Source organism: Herpailurus yagouaroundi, unplaced genomic scaffold (genome assembly GCF_014898765.1).
Source record: "Herpailurus yagouaroundi ecotype Mexico unplaced genomic scaffold, PumYag 184, whole genome shotgun sequence".
Classification (NCBI taxonomy): domain Eukaryota; kingdom Metazoa; phylum Chordata; class Mammalia; order Carnivora; family Felidae; genus Herpailurus; species Herpailurus yagouaroundi.
This window is the reverse complement of record NW_024412415.1, coordinates 33000884-33020603: the sequence shown is the minus strand read 5'-3', so window position 1 is coordinate 33020603 and position 19720 is coordinate 33000884. Positions and strand designations below refer to the sequence as shown.

The window sequence follows — 19720 nt, the reverse complement described above, 5'->3', positions numbered from 1 at the left end:
TGGAGGCAGCGGCGCGGAGGCGGCAGCATCCGGGAGCGGCGGGCGGCGCGGGCGCGCAGCCGGGCGCGTCCTTCCTGCAGGCCAGGTGGGCGCGTGCTGGCGCGGGGAGCCGGGACCCGGGGACGGGGTCCCAGCTGGAGGAGCCCGGGGCGGCCCGGGGGCTGCCCTCGCTGCGCCCTGGCGCCTGGGCCCCGTCTCCACTTCCCTTTCTCTTCCTGGGGGTGCCCCGGGCCCGGGCCGGCTGGAGGACAGTCGCTGCTCTGGGGAGACCTCTCCAGGGGTCCAAGAGACTCGAGGTGGGGGGCGGCGGGCCACAAGACACCTCCGCTCACCTTGCCCCCAGCTCAGCTGCCCGCCCCGGGCTCCATTTCCAAGTTCTCGGGGTCCCTACAAGCTGAATAGGACTTGGATTCTGGTATTAATCGTGAAGCTCACTCCTTATCCCAAGACTGTGAGAACGGAAATGCCAGGGACAGGGAAGTGTGGAAGCTTTCCTCAATGAGGGAGGGCTTTTCTCACTCTTGTGCTGCTCCCTTCTCTCTCCAAAGGGAAGAAGTTCTTGGTTTATGTAGTTGAGACCAGGAGTGGCCGAGGAAGAGGCACGGAAACCACCATTTAGTGTTTCCCTCCATTCTGCCTTCACCCTGTCGTATAGGCCAGAAACATTCCCTGCGGTGAGCAGGCCGTTATTAAGCGCCTCTGCTGTGCCCAGGGCTGTGGCAGGCACTGGAGGGGTGGGTAGGGTGAAGCCGGGAGGGGCTCACAGTGCGGAAGGGGCTGAGAGGTCATCGCGGAGAGCAGCGTGGAGGAAGTGGCACTTGAGCCGGGTCTCAAGAGTACTCAGTAGGTGACTCAGGGACGAAAAGTTCTTCCAGCCAGGGGGAAAGCTTGAGGAAAGTCAGGTGGGCAGGGGTGCTGGAGCTTTCTGGTGTAGAGTGGCAAGAGATGTGGACTGATTGGGAAGGGCCTTTCCCGGCAGCTGGGCTGAGGTGAAAGCCTAGACTTCCCAATTTAAGGAAATTTAAGGCGATGTTCACTCTGTGGCAACTCTGTGCCTACTTAAATGTTGGGCCCTGTGTGCCTCACTTGCCTCACCCTAGTTCCTGCCCTAAATGGCAGGTTAAGAATGCAGCCTTTATTCTGTAAGCACAGGGGAGCCATGAAAAGTTTTTGAGCACTAGTATGCTCAGAGTCAATTTTAGGAAGTTTGTGGTATGATTAGGGATGAGGGAAGAAATCTGAGGGACTTGGCTGAGGGCAGCCCTTTCTCCTGCTACTGAGGGACATCTCTGTTCTGGATCTCCTTCCACGTTGGGGTCTTTGACTGCCCTGAACTGTGGAAGTCCAATCAGAACAATGTGTGGGTATCAGATATGATCACCACTTTATCTTATGTGCGGGGCTTCCATATGCAGTATCTTTCTCAGTGGCAAGACCCAGGGTCTACACCTAAGGCTTCTGCTCCTACTATTCCACTTTGGCTGCTGAGGGGTAATGTTCCTCTTCATTCCTGATGAGCTCACTACCAGCAGGGTGTTCCCTGAGGATGGCATGAGGGCTGACTCACTTCCAGGGTATCTCTGCCACCATCTTTGGGTACCTCTAGGACCATTTTCAGTATCATTGTTTAAGACAGTAGGTACCATCATCCTGTCCAATTCCTAAGATGCTTGGCTTTCCTCTGCTGCATCCATGCTTTGCTTGCATACCTCTAATGACACGGTGCTCACTACCTTTCAAGGTAGCCCATTCCAGCTTCCACCTGTTCTGTTGACAATTTTTGTATTGCAATCAACATAATAATGCCTATCATTAAATAGCACTGGAGGACTTAGAGTAAAAAATCAATGGTTCTGTGTTCCACCTTTCCTTTGCACCAGAGACAACCTTCTTTTAGCTCTTTGTACTAGAATTAAATTCATATTTTTAAATGATATTAACAAATACTATGTAACACTTTCCACAGACCAGGTCCTGCTCTAAAGTTTTGCACATAATAATTCCACCACAACTCTCAAGATAGGATCTACTATTTTTTACAGGTGAGAACATTGAGGCCCAAGAGAGATTAAGTAACTTGCTCAAAATCTGTTTATTTTTTTTATTTTTTTTTTATTTTTTTTCAACGTTTTTATTTATTTTTGGGACAGAGAGAGACAGAGCATGAACCGGGGGAGGGGCAGAGAGAGAGGGAGACACAGAATCGGAAACAGGCTCCAGGCTCCGAGCCACCAGCCCAGAGCCCGACGCGGGGCTCGAACTCACGGACCACGAGATCGTGACCTGGCTGAAGTCGGACGCTTAACCGACTGCGCCACCCAGGCGCCCCTCAAAATCTGTTTAATGGCAAAGCTGGGATATGAACCTAGGTGTTCTCTAAAGTCTATATTCTTTTTTTGTTTAATGTTCTATTTGAGAGAGAGAGAGTGTGTGTGTGTGTAAGTGGGTGGGGGGGGGTGCAGAGAGAGAAGACAAGCACTGAATTCCGAAGCAGGCTCCAGGCTCTGCATTGTCAGCACAGAGACCGATGCAGGGCTCCAACTCATGAACTGTGAGATCATTATCTGAGCCGAAGTCGGATGCTTAACCGACTGAGCCACCCAGTCTAAAGTCTATATTCTTTTTTTTTTTAATTTTTTTTTTTTAACGTTTATTTCTTTTTGAGACAGAGAGAGACAGAGCATGAACAGGGGAGGGGCAGAGAGAGAGGGAGACACAGAATCAGAAGCAGGCTCCAGGCTCTGAGCCATCAGCCCAGAGCCCGACGTGGGGCTTGAACTCACGGACCGTGAGATCGTGACCTGAGCTGAAGTCGGACACTTAACCGACTGAGCCACCCAGGCGCCCCTAAAGTCTATATTCTTAAAAGCTATGCTCAACTGCCATTTCTTGGTTTATCAATTGTAGCTTCTAAGATAATGTTTCCCGATTTCCTGTTATGATTTGGCTCACTTACACCTCCCCCATATTCACAAGATGGTTCTTTTTATCTATTCTTAGTTTTTAAACTATTTTTAGTTTTTCTCTTTGTTACCCTTGTTAGCTTCAGGGAACATGCATACACCATTATTTCTTTTTGGGCAACTGTAGGTAGTATCTCTTGCTTCCTTTTTCAAAGGTGAATATTAGTCCTCTACCCTAATGTTTAGCTTTTCTTACCCTTTCCCCAGCTCCTTTCCTCTATAGATTTACTTTCATGTTCTCGAGGTTAATGGTATTTACCTGCTGTTTTTCAGCCATAATTGTGTTCATGTTTTGTGTGTGGATGGATTCTAAATTCTGAAAAAATCAGTATATGATATTTTTATTAGTTAAGCCATGTGAACATTATTCCCTACAAAGCCAAGGAATATTTAACAGTACCATATGCTTTCTTATATTGCTTTGTTTTTCCTGGGGTTTCTAATTGCCTTTCTTTTTTCCCCTCTTATACTTGCCTTCATTTTCTCATTTTTCATTTGAACTTTCCATCATGTCAGGTACTTTACCATTCTTTATGGTAAAGCAGTCCCTCTATAGTTCCCATTTATGGGTCCCTGGCTGAGTCCTTCCTTTTCTGCCAGGGAGTCCTACAGATGCTGACTGCTTTTAATATTTCAACTGTATATGATGTGTTTCCCAACTGTCATGGTATCAGTTCCCCCATATGGTAGACTTATAAAGCTGTGGAGGAGAGAAAAGGCCATCCTCGTCTTGGGTTACCTGCCATTGTGCTTTTACTAGTGTTCTCAGCAGCAGCTTCTGATGACTGAGATGTAGAGCTGGCACAGGCCAGGGGCTCAGTTTGTGAAGTCTGTGGAGTCAGGAACTTGGGACAGGCCTGAGGTTGCTCATCCCCAGGACAAGGACTGGGGAAGAGGATGGCCTTCATTCTCCATGATCTTCCTCCTGTGGTCAGAGTCCCAACAGAAAAAAACCATCAGATGCTGACCAATCTTGATTCCCAAGTTGAGTGCCCTATGTCTGCTCTTTTTTTTCCTGCCCCACTAAGCCAGCTGGACTAATGACAGGGATTCCCATTAACTGGGGTGCCCCCTTAGGTAGAGGAGGAAATAATTACTGAGCCCCTAGTATCTGTTAGGTATCCACAGCTTACAGAGACCCATACCCAAGTGCTTCCCCAGGCTTTCAAAATACCTTTCTTCTCTGTACCAAACATCTTACTCTGCCCAGTTTGGAAGTTTCCAGAATAAAACACTGAGGGCTGTTATCCTCTTTCTTCCAGCAAGTTCTTCAGACCTGGAGTTTCCCATCATCTGCTTTTTCAGGCCTTGACTGATAGTCACTAAGGGGAAGGGCAGGTGGGGACCTCTAAGCCAGTCTCTCATCTCAGACCCATCTCAGATGAATCCTCACAGTTTCTGAGTATCTGCTCAGTCTAAAGCCCCTCCAGTCCCTCCCTTCTCTTCCTCTTCACCAATAAGCCAGGCATTCAACTCCATGCAGTGCCTTTCTCACTTCCACCTCCAGGCCTTTGATCTCGCCCTCCTATTGCTTTTCTGCCTACTTAAATCCACCCATCCATGCTTCCTGGCTCTCTTCCTTCATGCCAGCTTTGCATACTGCCCCAGGCCTTACTGAGCCTTCTCTGTCTTGACCTCCTCATATGTCACATAGTTTATTATAATAGAAACAGGAGAGCAAACTATTTAGAGCACAGATCTTGAATTCATATAGACACAGATTTGAATTTATGCTGTTCAGGACTCATGGGTTACAAGTGACATAAAGCCAGGGTGAATGGCAGCACCCTTAGCAAAAAGGAATGTATTGGCTCATGTGGCCAAACCTTTAGCTTGGGGTTGCCTAGAACTCTCAGGGCCTTTCCTCTTCTTTTTCCCCTGGTCCTCTCTGCAGGGTTGCTTCATTCTCACCTGGCTGTTCTTTAAGGCTCGCCCCTTAGTCACACATAGCCCTGGATTTGCATCCTTAGCATCCCAGTGCCAGAAAGGGAGGGACTCTTTCCACCAGCTCTAATTAGAAACATCCCACCGGGCTGGCTTAGGTCACTGGCCCTCCTTGTGACTAAGGAAACCTCATGTCTTACTAGAAGCAGCTTGGAGTGGGAAATAGGCCGACAAAAGGAATAGTTGCTGTAGCTCCATACCACACAGGTGATCTTCGGTAAGCACTTAAGCCCTGTAACACACGAGGGGAACAACCTCCTGGTATTGCTGTGAGGATCCAGTGAGATGGTGTAGGTGAAGCTCCTAACACAGCACACACTCAGCACTCAATAAGTGGTGGGGCACTCAGTAGAAGAGAGGGGAAGGCTTAGTTGACCCAAGAAAGGCCCACCCCACCTCTTACCTGACACCAGAGGATGATGAGATCTCCCAGAGCTTGGCCCTCTGCCTCTGGGTTACTCTACCAGCCCACTGTGGACCATTGTTAGAATTGCCCGAAAGGGATCTCAGAAAGTTATGGACGCCATAGTAGCACTGAGAAGAGGAAAAAACCTTCACGATGCCTCTAAGCTAATGTTTGCCAGTAAAAACAATGAGTAACTGGTAATCAAGATTGTTTAAAATCAACCAGTGATCACTAAGCATCAACCAGGAACTGAGCCAAGAACGCTGGGTAACATGGACCATTCACACAGCTTCTGTTCTCAGCACAAATAGAGCAATAAAACTCACACTTCACTCATCGAAGAAGCAGGCTGTTTGTCACTGGAGGTGTGCAAGTAGTCTCAGGGAGGATTTGGACGCTGATAGGGTGGTGGGTGAGTTGAAGAGAATCTTAAAAGCCATCCATCTTCTTAAGGGTGTACATAAGAACAAAGCTCCAGACCCATGAGGTCATGGCTAGACAGGGAGTTAGTGATGAAGCACTCCCTGTACTGGAGTTGGTGGGGCTTTGGGAAAAGACTTATTAAGGAAGCCTTCCTGGAGGAAGTGGCATAGGCACTGGCCCTTGAACTTTAGCTCATCTGTGAAAAACAGATGGCTAACGACTTGGCAGGAGGGACGGGCATCGAAAGATATGTTGTCAGATGGTGTTCCACTTCTTGCCATGTCTCTTGCATCAGCTTGTCTCCACTGGCTGCTCTTGCTGTGGATTAGTGAGACGGGGTACACCAGCAGCCCTAGCCTCACCTCCTCCAGGTTCAAGTAGGAGGGAAAGAGACTGTTGATCTGAATCTATGGTCTAGGAGGCTGATCTCCCTGAAGGGCTGTGATTGGTCCAGCTCAGGTCACATGCCCATCTGGTGGCCCAATCATTGTGAACATGATGATGGCATAGAGGTTAAAAATACAAGCTCTGGAGCCTAGTCATTTAGGCTCCAATATTTGGCTGTGTAACTTTGGGCAAGTTACTTAACATCTTACACCTCAGTTTTTCCACTTGTAAAATGGGGGTAATATTCCAACCTCAAAGGGTTTCTGTGAGGAGTAAAAGCGTTGAATGAGATAATGCATGCAAACAGCCATGATGTGCCTGGAATATAGTAAGTGTTCAGTAAAGGTTTGCTATTGTCATCCATCATCATGATTCACATTTTCCAGCTACATTTGCATCTTTGCCCCATTAGATGTCCCCATCATGCTATAGGTGAGAATGCCCAATGGTTATTATACCTGTTTGGCAGTTTCCTTACTGAATCACAGAGAAGCTAAGCTTCCAGGACAGCTGGAATCCATTCCCAGGACATGTCCCCCTTGGCCTCGGAGCCAGTATTTCCAGCAAAACTCATTTTCTAGAAATTAATCCTCTTGCCCTAAAATCCCCATACCTTTCTGTGGCTCATCTCAGGGGGAAGATTCCCATGGGAGGAGAGAAGAGCTGACCCCTCTTGTCTGGTTCCTTCCCAGGCACAGCTCCGTCAAGGCTGATGAAGCTGCCGGCACAGCTCCCTTCCACTTTGACCTCTGGTTCTACTTCACCCTGCAGAACTGGGTTCTGGACTTTGGCCGCCCCATTGCCATGGTGAGTGCAAAGCTATGGACAGAGCCCGTACCAGCAGCGAGAACACAGTGTGACATGAATTAGCTGAGTGACCTTAGACAAGGCACTTCCCCTACCAGTAAACTGCAAGAATACGCCTGGATGCTTTCATGTGCTTTAGCTCATGACTGTGCCAACAAGTGGGGATCTGGGGCCTGAATAGTCATATTGTCCCCTGACTCTCATAGGGGAACTGGTGGCCCTAAACAGTGATACCGTGCCTCTCTTCCATCCCACCATCCTATACCCAGGTTTAACCAAATCACCAAGCCATACAACAGGGTATGGGAAAGAAAACAGAGCATCCCCACAGCCTTGGTATATTATTTTTCTGGAGGTAAAGAGTATAGGTTGATTTTGCATGGCTCTGAGCCTCGGGTAATTTTTAGTGCTATCTTGTGAAACCATCCCCTTCCCTCCAAGGCTAGCTCATGCATCAGTGTACAAGGGTGGTCTGTACAGAGATCAATACTGGAAGAGTATTGAAACTCCTGGCTTGTCATAAGTAGGTAGGTAGATAGATAGATAACAGAACGTGAAAAATTGAGTGATGTACCACCTTGCATCAAATTGTTCATTTTTGCGTGTGGGTGGTAACAATAACAACATCCGATGCTGAAACTGACACCTTGCACATGCTAGTGATAATGGAAATTAGCAAAGCCCTTTTGAGTTTTTATTTATTTATTTTTTTAGTAATATCTACACCTACCATGGGGCTCGAACCCACAACCGGGGGATCAAGAGTCACACGCTCCTCCAACTGAGTCAGCCAGGCGCCCCATAGCAAAGCCCTTTTGGAAAGCAGTTTGTCAAGATGATAACTAGGCACCTAAAGAATAGTGCCTAGTTGGGGCGCCTGGGTGGCTCAGTCGGTTAAGCGTCCGACTTCGGCTCAGGTCACAATCTCACGGTCCGTGAGTTCGAGCCCCGCGTCGGGCTCTGTGCTGACAGCTCAGAGCCTGGAGCCTGCTTCGGATTCTGTGTCTCCCTTTCTCTCTCTGTTCCTCCCCTGTTCATGCTCTGTCTCTCTCTGTCTCAAAAACAAATACACATTTTGGAAAGGAAAGGAAAGGAAAGGAAGGGGAGGGGAGGGGAGGGGAGGGGAGGAGGAAGGAAGGAAGGAAGGAAGGAAGAAAGAAAGAAAGAAAGAAAGAGTGCCTAGCATATGCACTTTTATTGAATTAATAATAATAACAACATTAAGGTAGAAATAATGGTTAACATACATTGAGTGCTTACTCTGTTCTAAACCTGTTTAAACTCATTTGATCCTCACCTCAACACTCTTATTAATCTTGATTTCATAGATGGGAAGACTCACGGGTAGAGAGGGCCACCCACGTAGCAAGTAGAAGAGCCAGCATCTGCGTGCTGGCACTCTGGCCCCAGAGCCTACCCCCTTCCTGTCTTGTGTATATCCAGGACCCTAATGTGTCCTTCCCTCCTGACCCAGTAAGACCCCTTCCAAGAATCTGCCCTGAAGACATAATCAGCAGGAAGACAAGAGCCTCTATACCCAGTGGTGTTCCCTGTAGTGTTGCTTACCTTGAACGTGACTTCAGTGTCCAGCATAGGGACTGGGTAAATCAACTTTTTGTATCCAGTACAGAGAACATTATCTGGCCTTTAAACAGGAATCCTAGATACTATAGAGCAACCTGGGACGTTGAATGAGCATAAAGGTATAGAAGTGATAGGCATCCTGCCTGACTGCAAGTCAGTGACAGTCTTAACATCTTGTACACATGGGATCAGAGGCTTGAAGGGGATTAAGAAAAGCTGTGCTGGCAGCACTGTTGGAGCGGATTTATGGTGGATGCTGTTCCTCCTTTGGGCAGACTCTCCATAGAGCGTACATGTTGTTTTGAAGTGTGGGAGAAAGAAAAGAGACTGAGTCGGGGTCTGCGATCAGGTTTGTAGGTGACCTTAGGCAAGTCAGTGTCTACTGGGCTTTGGTTCTCTCATTCATAAGAATGCTGGTTGGCCTGGCTGCTCTGATCCCCCTTCTGGAAAGAAAGCCCCATATATTGGGGACCAAAGGAACTGCCGTGGGGGAGGGGGAAATGAGGCCAGGAGCAGGCTCATGGCTCCCTCACTCATTAGGACTCAGCCACAAGAGGCCGTGGGGGTCTCCTGCAGGGCAAATCACTTCCCCAGCCTGCCCAGCAACCTAAGTGGGCTTGTTAGGAGAGTAGACATTTGAAAAGCTCGTATATACACTGGAGCTTCTGAAATGTAGGCATAGCAGTCCCAAATTTGTAATCGCAAAAAACAAAGTCTTAACAAGTTATAAAAGTAGTACGTAACAAGTCAACTAATACCCAGGCATATGAAGAAGTGTTGGAGTCTCCCTTTCCAGTCCCACCCCTGGAGGTATGAGACACAGCAACCCCACTCCTTTCTCTGCTCATGCAAACGTATATACACTCTTTTCCCCTTTCTAACCCAAATGGGATTTTCCTTTACACCTTATTCTACAGCTTGCTTGCTTTACTTTAGAACATATCATGGCTGTCTTTCCATGTCAGTATGTATAAGGTATCATTTCTGATAGTGGCTCCTTCACCATGGTATATATCTTTTCTTAAGAAACCGAAGTATAGGGGTGCCTGAGTAACCCAGTTGGTTAAGCGTCTGACTTCTGCTCAGGTCAGGTCATGATCTCGCGGTTTGCGAGTTCAAGCCCCACATTGGGCTCTTCACCCTTAGCGCAGAGCCGGCTTCGAGTCCTCTGTCTCCTCTCTCTCTCTCTCTCTCTCTCTCTCTCTCTCTGCGCCCCTCCCCCCTTCTCTCTCTCAAATATAAAATATTAAAAAAAAAAAGAAACTTAAGTACAGTTGACATACAAGTTTATGTTAGTGTCAAGTGCATGACATAGTGATTCGACAATTCTATATGTTATGCCGTGCTCACCACACTGAGTGTAGTCACCATACCACATTATTACAATATCAGTGACTATATTCCTTTGGCTGTACTTTTCATCCCCATGACTTATTCATTTTATAACTGGAAGTTTGTGCCTCCTAATCCCCTCCACCTATTTTGCTCATCCCCCGACATCCACCCCTCTGGCAGTCACCCATTTGTTCTCTGTATTTATGATCCGTTTTCTGTTTGTTGGTTGGTTGGTTTTTTATATTCCACATATAAGTGAAAGCACATGGCATTTATCTTTCTCTGACTTATTTCACTTAGCATAGTACCCTCTAGGTCCATCCATGTTGCAAATGGGAAGATTCTTTTTATGGCTGAGTAATGTGTTGGTGGTGAAAACCTAACCCTCCTACAGTGTTGGTGGGAATGCAAATTGGTGCAGCCACTGTGGAAAACAGTATGGAGGTCCCTCAGAAAATTAAAAATAGAAATACCAAATGACCCAGTAATCCCATTACTGGGTATTTACCCAAAGAAAACGAAAACACCAGTTCAAAAAGATACATGCACCCCTGTGTGCATGGCAGCATTATTTCCAATAGCCAAATTATGGAAGCAGCCCAAGTGTCCATCAGTAAATGAATAAAGAAATAAGTGGATAAGGAAGATGGGGTACATATATCCAACATCTATGTCTTGATATAGATTAAGATCTAGAGATACACACTGAATAAGAGAGAAAGAGAGGAAAAGAGAGACCTGTAATCCTGGGGGTTTTTTATATGTGCAGGTTAGTTTTCACCAACATGGCATTTCTGAATTAAAAGAGATAAATGTTTAAATTTTTGACTGAAATGTGTGGTCATTGCCTGTATTCTCAATCAACAGACACTGGAAGTACAGTTTGGGGGGTCGTCACATGTTTTGACCTCGCCCAGGGATTTTCACATGGACCCTGACAAGGCCAGTAGGACAGAGGGCATGGCAGGCTGAGAAACTGGTCCTGGCCTGCCTCCTGTCTCAGGAAACAGAGGGAAGAAAGAACTGAAGTTTCTTTTTCGTGGTAGAACTCACATATTTTCTCCTTTGTTTCCTAATTATACTTCTGACCCAATCTGGAAGCAGTGTCTGCAGTCCATCTGCTCAGGGCCCAGAACATGGGGCCTAGTGGTCAGGAGATCTTTTCGTCAGCATAGCACCTAGAGTGCCAGACCCCTAAGGGCCCAAGTGGACTACCTGGGTCACATCTCTCGTGTTGCAGGTGGGGAAACCAAGGCCCAGAGAGTAGAAGGACTTGCCTGGGGTCACCCAGAAAGTGTGTGGCATCACTAAGTCCCAAGGTAGCCTCCAACTCCCAGACCAGCCCCCAGGGACATTTATTTAGTACCCACCGGGAGAGGGGCCCAGAGTCAGGCCCTGGATTTGCATCTGCTTGTGCATCCAGGAACAAATCCATTTACCTTCTCTGGGAGTCAGTTTCTCTGTCTGGGTCCCCCAGGGCTGCCAAGAGGATCCCCAGAGATCACAGAAAGAGTTAGATGTGTGTGGAGGAGGTGAGGGTTGACTCCCTGAGGGCTCATGGGACTCTGCCTGGGTGAACACCATCCCTCCCCTTGCTCCCCAGCTGGTGTTCCCTCTCGAATGGTTTCCGCTCAACAAGCCCAGCGTGGGGGACTACTTCCACATGGCCTACAACATCATCACGCCCTTCCTTCTGCTCAAGGTACAGTCCTCGGTTCCCTGCCCTCCCTTCCCACCCTCATTTCTTCCTCCCCTAGCAGGAAGCTGGTACCATGCCCTAGGAGTCATGGAAGCGGGAGGAAGCAGGCCTACCCTGCCTGAGTCGGGGGGATGAAGGCTGGGATGGAGGGATGGAGAAGGCTTCCCCCAGGAGGGGTGTTGGATTCGGGCTTCCGTCTTGTGCGTCAGGGGATGACGTAGGAGCAGTGGTCAGGCAAAAGGACCTGAAGACAGGGCCATGCTTGGGAAACCAAATACATTTGGGGAGACTGAGGCAGAAGGAGTGACTGAGGTGGTTGCCTGGGGAGAAGTCAAGGACAGTTGAGCAGGCAGGTAGGGTCCAGGTGGCAGGAACGGCCGCAGTGAAGGTGACCTATACTCTAGCCTGGAGATCCCTGACTTTGAGAAGTCACTGGGAGCACAGAGCTAGCTTTGCACATCCAAATAAGGGGTCTTAAAATAATTATTGCTGTCTACTGTGCCCATCATTGTGTTTCTAGAAAGACATTTCTAATCTCCAAAAGTATGAAGGGTATAATCTCAGAATTCAGAGGAGTCTAAAAGGTAAATAATTTAGTTTCAAAGTATCTGGGGGGGGGGGGCGCCCCCCCGAAAAAAAACCCCTGATATTTTCTTTGTGTTTACCATGGACCAGTGGCTCAGAAATCAGAGTCATGCCATTGAACCAGCCCAGCCATCCAGGGGCACACCTGGGACCTGGCAGAGGGCCAGGTCTGGGGCCTGGATACCTGTGTTGAAGGCCTAGCTGTTGCCTCTAGCACACGGTTGCTGTGTGACCTTGGGCACTGAGCTAGCCCCTCTGAGTCTGTTTCCTCTCTGGGAGAAGGGGGTGTTGTTTCCCAGGTCATGCTGGGTCCACAGGGATCATATGAGACTCTGGAGGCCTGGTTGGCCTGCTAAAGTCAATTTCTGAGTGACTCTTCAACCGGCGGCATCTATCCCGCCCCAGGCGTGAGGGAGGGACTAGAGGGGCGTTTCCTATTGTGATAGAGGCTGAATCAGGCCTCCGTCTGACTTCAGCTCATTGAGCGGTCCCCCCGCACCCTGCCACGCTCCATGATCTACGTCAGCATCATCACCTTCGTCATGGGTGCCAGCATCCACCTGGTGGGCGACTCCGTGAACCACCGCTTGCTCTTCAGTGGCTACCAGCACCACCTGTCTGTCCGTGAGAATCCCATCATCAAGAACCTCAAGCCGGAGACACTGGTGAGGCCGCCTCCCCCAGTACTCGTAAAGCCCTGTGGGCACAGTCTGTCCTGGAGGCCAAAGAGATCGCCCCACCCATCACTGTGCCTGGCCTGCTAAAGGCATTCTGCTGGGTGAGGGCGCTGGACCCACCAAGCTAGGATGCTGGTGACACTTCAGGAAGTGGCACATTGACTGGCTCCCACCTGGGCCCCCTGGAGTAGAGGGCTGCTGGGGGGAGGCCTGAGGAAGGGTGGGCTGCATGGGCCCAGCACCTTTCCTGAAGCACCTGCCGTGCCCTGCCGCCCTCAGATTGACTCCTTTGAGCTGCTCTACTACTACGACGAGTACCTAGGCCACTCCATGTGGTAAGTGATGGGGCTGTCTCAGCCAGGAGGGCAGCAACAGCCCCACTGTCTCCCCAGGGACCCTGGGCCCAGCCCCCTCTCCCCCCCCGCCCCGCCGCCCCGGCCCCCCGCCCGGGCGGGGGGGGGGCGGCGGGGACACTGGACGAGCCTCTGGATGTGAGGCGGAGCCACTGGAAAGGCCTACCCTTCCCGCGCTCCCCCGCTGGCGCGGGGCTCTGGGCCCTCCCCGCCCCAGTGCGGCAGTGCCCGCGAGGGCCACTAGAGGGCAGCGAGCAGCTGTCCCTCCAGGGCCCTGCCAGGGCCCTGCCGGGGTCTGGGGGGAGGGGCGCGGCCTGGACCGAGTCTCGCCCCCTCGTCACGCTTGGGTGCGGGGGGGGGGGGGGGCCCGGCGGGGGCCCCCCCCCCCCGCGGCGCGGGGGGGGGGGGGGGGGGGGGGGCACCGAGGGGGACCCCTACCGTGTCAGGACGTGATCTTTGGGAATGGAGGTCTGAACGAAGCTGAGGAGGGCCGGCTGGACCTGATGGGGGAGGGGCTGCCAGTGCCCTGCTCCTCGAACTCCCGGGAGGGCCCCCTTCACCCCAAAGGCGGCAGAAACCTCCCAGATGTGCGCGGCTGCGGGAGAGTCAGGTTCCCCCATCTTCCCCCCCCCCCCCCCGGAGTCAGCCCGTCAGTTCTCCTTTGCCTTACACGAGGAGCTGAGGAGCCGGGCCAGGGGAGGGGTTCGATGGGGAGGGGCGGGGGGCGGCCAACAAGCCTGGGACCCGGTGGCCTCCCTCCTGAGGGCGGTAGCTGGCTCCTGTCACACCGGGCCTACACTCGTGTTTCCAGGGCCCGTTTAGAACAGCCAAGAGAACCAAGTTGTCCTCTTCTAAAACGGGCACCCGCCTCCCTGTTGCAGGTACATCCCTTTCTTCCTCATCCTCTTCATATACTTCAGTGGTTGTTTCACTCCCACCAAAGCCGAGAGTTCAGCGCCAGGGGTGGCCCTGCTCCTGGTGATGCCCAGTGGCCTGTACTATTGGTGAGTGGACCTGGGGAAGGGGCGGGGGCGCTCAGTGAGCCAAGTAGTAAAAATGTGCTGTTGACCACGGTCCTGCTCCGTGACTTTCCTTGGGTTCCTGCTTCCTCCCCTGTGTAGTGGGGACTGTGACTGTGTTTTGTGGTCCCCTCTCTGTTACCAGGAAGCCAGGCCCAAGTGTGGTCTCTCTGGCCTCATGCCCCTCTGCCCTACCTCCCAGAACTCCAGTGCCACCGTGGTCCCAATAGACTCCACCTCGAACACCAAGCCCATAGAGCCCTGTGGGCCTCAGTTTCCTCCTCTGTGAAATGGGGACAATACCTGCCTGTCTCCCTCTCACAGGATGGTGAGGATCTAGAAGGGGGGAAAGGGACTTCACAAACTATAAAGCACTATAAAGGGGACAAGGACAGATAAAGGGGGGAAGTCCATGGCCTCCGGAGCTTCTTGTCTGGTTTCTTTGTGCCTTCCAGCGCTCTCATCCCATTTCAGAGAGTAGACTCAGGCCTCAGCCAGGCTCTTCCCCCTCCTGTCAATTCTGCCCCGAGGATAGGCTCCACCCGAGGATCATGGGTGTCTTAGGAAGGACTGGACCCTTCTCTGATGGGAAGCTTGCCTCAGAATGAAAAAAGCCACTTTTCCCTAGGGCCAGCTCCAAGCCACTTGCAGGGTCTGTCCCCGCCTCACCGAGAGGGTGCCCCCTAAGGACAGGCTTAAAAAGAAATGGGTGGCAACCAGAGCAAGAGGGAGAGCAGTTCGGCTCGGGGAGGATTTCCTGCCCAGTCCTGACCCACTGCTGTGTTAGTGCAGAGACGGCCGCATAGGAGCAGCAGCATGCTTTCTCAAGTAAGAGGTGTGCACAGCTCTTGTCAGGTCTCTTACCTCTCAGGAGACGGGGCCATTTATGTCCCCGTTCCAGGTAAGAAAACAGAAGCCCCAGGATATCATGTAAATCCCCCCAAGGCCACACAGCCACAAAGTTGCAGAGCTGTGTAATTCCTTGAGCCGAATGGGTCAGCATTGTGGTTCTTTCTCGAGGCAGGGGAGCGGAGGCGACAGCCTCTCAGATGCCCCGGCCATGTGCTAGGCACTGCCTTAGGAGCTGCAGAGAACCCCGGGAGGTCTGAGACTGTCCCAGCCCCCGAGGAGACAGTGAGGACAACGCCTGTAAATTACAACTGCATTCCCAAACTCAAATGCCTCTAGGAACCAAGCTGGTGACAGAAATGCATCAAGCAGGCATCAAGTGAGGCAATAGTGAGTGGTGGGGACTGTGGCAAACTGCAGAACCGTGCACTCTCCAAAGGGCACAGCTGCTTTATCCTCTGATTGGTTGTTGTCATGCGGGAATATAGGCCTAATGTGACCAAAGAAACCAGAAACCCGCATTTGCAGCTAATCTGTTATTTAAACGTTGGTAACGAACTCAACATTTAAAACAAATATGCTGCCCGTGGGCTGGGCTCAGGGTAGCGTGGTTCCCTGGGCCTCTCGTGAGATGAGCCACCCTGACTGAGCGGGAGGGCAGCCTGGTATGAGGGTCCAGGGAGGGCTGCCAGGCAGGACAGAGCTGTCATGCCGCCCGCCTCCCCTCACCCCCCCGGCCCCTTCAGGTACCTGGTCACCGAGGGCCAGATCTTCATCCTCTTCATCTTCACCTTCTTCGCCATGCTGGCCCTTGTCCTGCACCAGAAGCGGAAGCGCCTCTTCCTAGACAGCAACGGCCTCTTCCTCTTCTACTCCTTTGCGCTCACCCTCCTGCTTGTGGCACTGTGGGTCGCCTGGCTGTGGAATGACCCTGTACTCAGGAAGAAGTACCCGGGTGTCATCTACGTCCCTGAGCCCTGGGCCTTCTACACCCTCCACGTCAGCAGCCGACACTGAGTCCCTGACACCAGCCGCTGGTGCTCTGCCTGGCGGGAGACGGGCCACAGAGAGTGTCTGAGTGTGGTGGGCGGGTGCTTGCGTGCATGCACACATGTGTGTGTCCATCCGTGTGTGCAATCGTGACAACGCTGGTGGGGGTAGGCGTCTTGCACATGGGCGGGTGTGTGTGTGTGTGTGTGTGTGTGTGCGTGCGTGCAGAGTGCATCATCGTAATCCTCGACCATTCGGATCAAGTTTCTCTGTGGCTTCGATCTTTTCAGGATGGGATGTCGTCTTAGGCAGTGTGTCCAGGCCGAGGTCTGGGCCCTGCCTTCTTGTGCACCTGACTGGACTCTTCCCGGGATGTCTTCTGGTCGCCATCCCGGAGACGCCTGGTGGGTGGGGCAGCAGCAAGGAGGGGACTGGGCACGTCACCTGCCACCTGGCTCACCCCTCAGACCCGCCCTGACCCCGAAGGCCAGATCACAAAGGTTCCGATAACTTTCCGGGTGTTGTTGAGGAAGCACATCCATTCTCTAGGCGTCGCGTGCCCTAGCTGGGAGCATGGGCCCAAAGTGTGTCAGTGGGCCGGCTGCAGGCCCCTCTTGGGGCAGCCTTGGGATGGTTGAGTTGTCCCCTTCTGTTGCTGCCCTAGGAAGGGTACGCGTGCAACAGACCTCACCCAACCTCAGGTCACAGGGAGTGTTGAGCGCCCTGCCCCCTGCCCCTGGAGAGCCAGAGGCCAGCCCTCTCCCCTAACCACAGCCTGATCTTGGGGTCTCTCCAGCCATTTCCCTCTGCCGGAAGCTGTATCCCTGCCCCCTAGCAGAACTATAGCACCCCCTCCCGTCCGCCTGACCCGGGCATTTGAACTGCAGCTGAAGGCTGAGTTCTTAAACACTTGCAGTATTCCCTGAGCTCCATTATAGGGGCAGGGGCCTTTGGGAGATGTTGGGGGGAGCTGGAGACTCTCTCCTGGAGGCCTTGTCTGAGCCTGAATCTCTTGCCTTCTGCTGGCGGGCCTGCTCCCAGAAAAGAGAGGCTTCGTTCCCAGCAGGATCCCCCTGGGCCCACCTTCCCCCAGGCATCAGGGCCAGGTCTGCCCACACAGCTGCTGGCCCCCCAGCCCCATTTTCCAGCCAGCGCTGGCTCTGTGAGCTTGTGAGTCTCTCCCTGGACTCTGCCTCCATTCCTGTGTTCTCAGGGAGCCCCGTGCCTCCGATTTTCCTTTCATGTTGGGGTCCCTCTGCAGCCCCCTTAGAGGTCCCCCGGTCCCTGGTCAGATGGGTGGAGAGAGGTATCAATAAAGACCAGTGTGGAGCCAAGCCTGGCTGGTGGCTGCTTCTTACTGAATTGGGGAGGCAGGAGGGAGTCCCCTGGAGCAGGGGAGGGAGTGACTGGTCTGAGGCCTGTGTGGCTCAGAGCGGGTGCTGCCTCTGCCCATTGGCCTTCCATGCCACTCAGTGGGACCCAGTCAGTCCTAGCTCTCTTCACAGGAGTCTGGGGGCTATGGGGGGGGGGGGAATCAGGGCAGGGCATCTCTAGGCCTGCCTCTCAGAGATGGCACATCGAGCCTCCCAGCCATGCTGCCAGCCCGTCCCAGAGGTGGAAACAGAGAGGGTGCCCTCTGAGGGGTGGGGAAGCTGGTGTGTTGGACGTTGGCACTGAGCCTTGGGCAAGTCACTTACTCCCTCCGGGTCTCACACCACACAGCCACCAGGGACTGGCTGGGGCTACTGTTACCAGAGAACACAGGAAGGGCCACGCCAGACAGGAGATGCTGGCACCATCACAGGCCCTGCTTCCACTTACCCAGCAACCACATTTGATTCCTTTCTCGCCTCGAGGACACCGCTCCTTCCAGCCCTGCCTCTGGCCTGTTCTCCACGGCACAGCTTTGCTGGAGGTCTCGTGAACAGGCACAGGCCTGGTTGTGTGGGGGCTGAAGCTTATACAACTTGGGGAGCCCTTGATTAAAAACAAAAAGCAAGAAAAAGTGAATAAAAAATTAGGTACGAAAGTGAATGTTTAGAATGGAAAAGAAATCAGCAAATTATTAGAGTCTTGGAAATTTGGTTTCTCTCTTGACAGAGATCTCTTTGGGTAGTTTCCTGGAAATGTTTCCCTAGAAATACTTCTTTTTTCTTTTAAGTTTTTATTTATTTATTTTGAGAGAGAGAGAGAGAGAGCAGGAGAGGGGCAGAGGGAGAGGGAGAGAGAGAATCCCAAGCAGGCTCTGCACTGTCAGCACAGCCCTATGCAGGGCTCGATCTCATGAATTGTGAGGTCACAACCTGAGCTGATATCAAGAGTCAGATGCTTAACCAGCTGAACCACGCAGACGCCCCAGAAATACTTCTTAATTACAACCTGGCTTCACTCCCTCTAGCTACCTGTAGGCCAGTGGTTCTCGAAGTGTGGCCCTGACTGGCACACGAGGATGGCAGAGGAAAATACAAACTGGCCCCTTCTGTCTGCTGAATCAGAACCTCTGGTGATGGGGCCCTTCTGGTGAACAAAGTCTCAGCCCTCAGTTGGTATTGGACGGGGTTTCTATTTTTCATGGTGAGTATACAGCTTCAGGAATGGAAAATGTCTTGTCTCCCACATGAGCACCTTCCCAAACACAGGGTGATTCCGAGCGAGTGCTTTGGCCTCGCCCCTGCAGGCCTCCCCACCAGCCTCAGCTCTTTGCCCCCACCCCTGGCCTCCAAGGCCCCACCTGACTTTGCCCCACCTCTTCTCCCCACAAGGCTATTAGCAGGAGCCCTCTCCTCTCCTGCCTCCTGCCTGCCTTTCCTCTTCTCAGCCCCAAAAGAGAGTAGTCAAATCCTCCAGCCGAAATTCTCTGGGCCTAGAAACAGGTGTGAAGAAGTGATTCCATCTGGGGGAAGCGAACCTTCCAGGTGGAGGTGGTCAGGCGAGGAGGGAAGGAGGCCGGACCAAGGGCAGGCCCCCTGTCCACGTGCCTTGTATACATTAGCAAGAGCTCTCCTGCCTTCCTCCAGGCACGTGCAGCCCCTCACCAGGCCCCACTCATCCCTTGAGCTGGGGGCCCTTGTGCAGAGCACAGCCTGTGGGGCCACCCATGCCAAACCTAACAAAGCAGGCCCCACAGACAGGGAGCCAGCAGCTGCGGAGGACCCTGGGGAAACACTCCCCTTCTGGAGGTGGGGGGAGTGCAGCACAAACCAGTGAGAGGACGCAGGAATGTCAGCAGCTTCTGCCAGGGGGGTGGGAGTTCTAGGTGGCAGAGGAGGGAAATGAAGAGCAGCCTTCCTGACTGGGGAAAGTCACCTAAGAGGCCTCCCCCTGGACCCCCTGGGTAGCTCGCTGTGGGCTCTGAGACCCCAGTGCAGGCATCACCCCACCCCTGTTCTCAGGGTCCCCAGAAGGAGGGAAGGGAACCAACCGATTGTGCACTAGTCATTTATTCTCTGAACAGTCCTGTGATGATGCCTGGTGCAGAAACTGAGGCACAGAGCAGTGAGATGATGCTCCGGGGTCACTCAGCAAATGAACCCAAGGGAAGGATTTGAATCCAACCCAAGAGCAGGAAGCCCGTGTCCCTTCCTCACTCTGTACCACGAGGCCTGGGCAGCAGGGTGCCCACTGCCCGGCTGCACCACCATGGTAGGGCTCCCTGCTGCCTCCAGGATGGTGTGTGATGGGCCTTAAGTAAGACGGGGT

General features: G+C 52.3%; 1 protein-coding gene across 1 annotated transcript in view; it reads left to right on the top strand.

The window, feature by feature from the left end:
• Positions 1-17355, top strand: part of CLN6 (CLN6 transmembrane ER protein) — a 48392-nt gene extending 31037 nt beyond the window's left edge. The window contains exons 2-8 of the mRNA XM_040492184.1: positions 6-85; positions 6816-6930; positions 11453-11551; positions 12610-12798; positions 13090-13145; positions 14045-14167; positions 15778-17355. Of these exons, the coding sequence (XP_040348118.1) occupies positions 6-85; positions 6816-6930; positions 11453-11551; positions 12610-12798; positions 13090-13145; positions 14045-14167; positions 15778-16048 (933 nt within the window). The 3' untranslated portion in view covers positions 16049-17355. The remainder of the gene's footprint in view (positions 1-5; positions 86-6815; positions 6931-11452; positions 11552-12609; positions 12799-13089; positions 13146-14044; positions 14168-15777) is intronic.
• The last annotated feature ends 2365 nt before the right edge of the window (positions 17356-19720 follow it).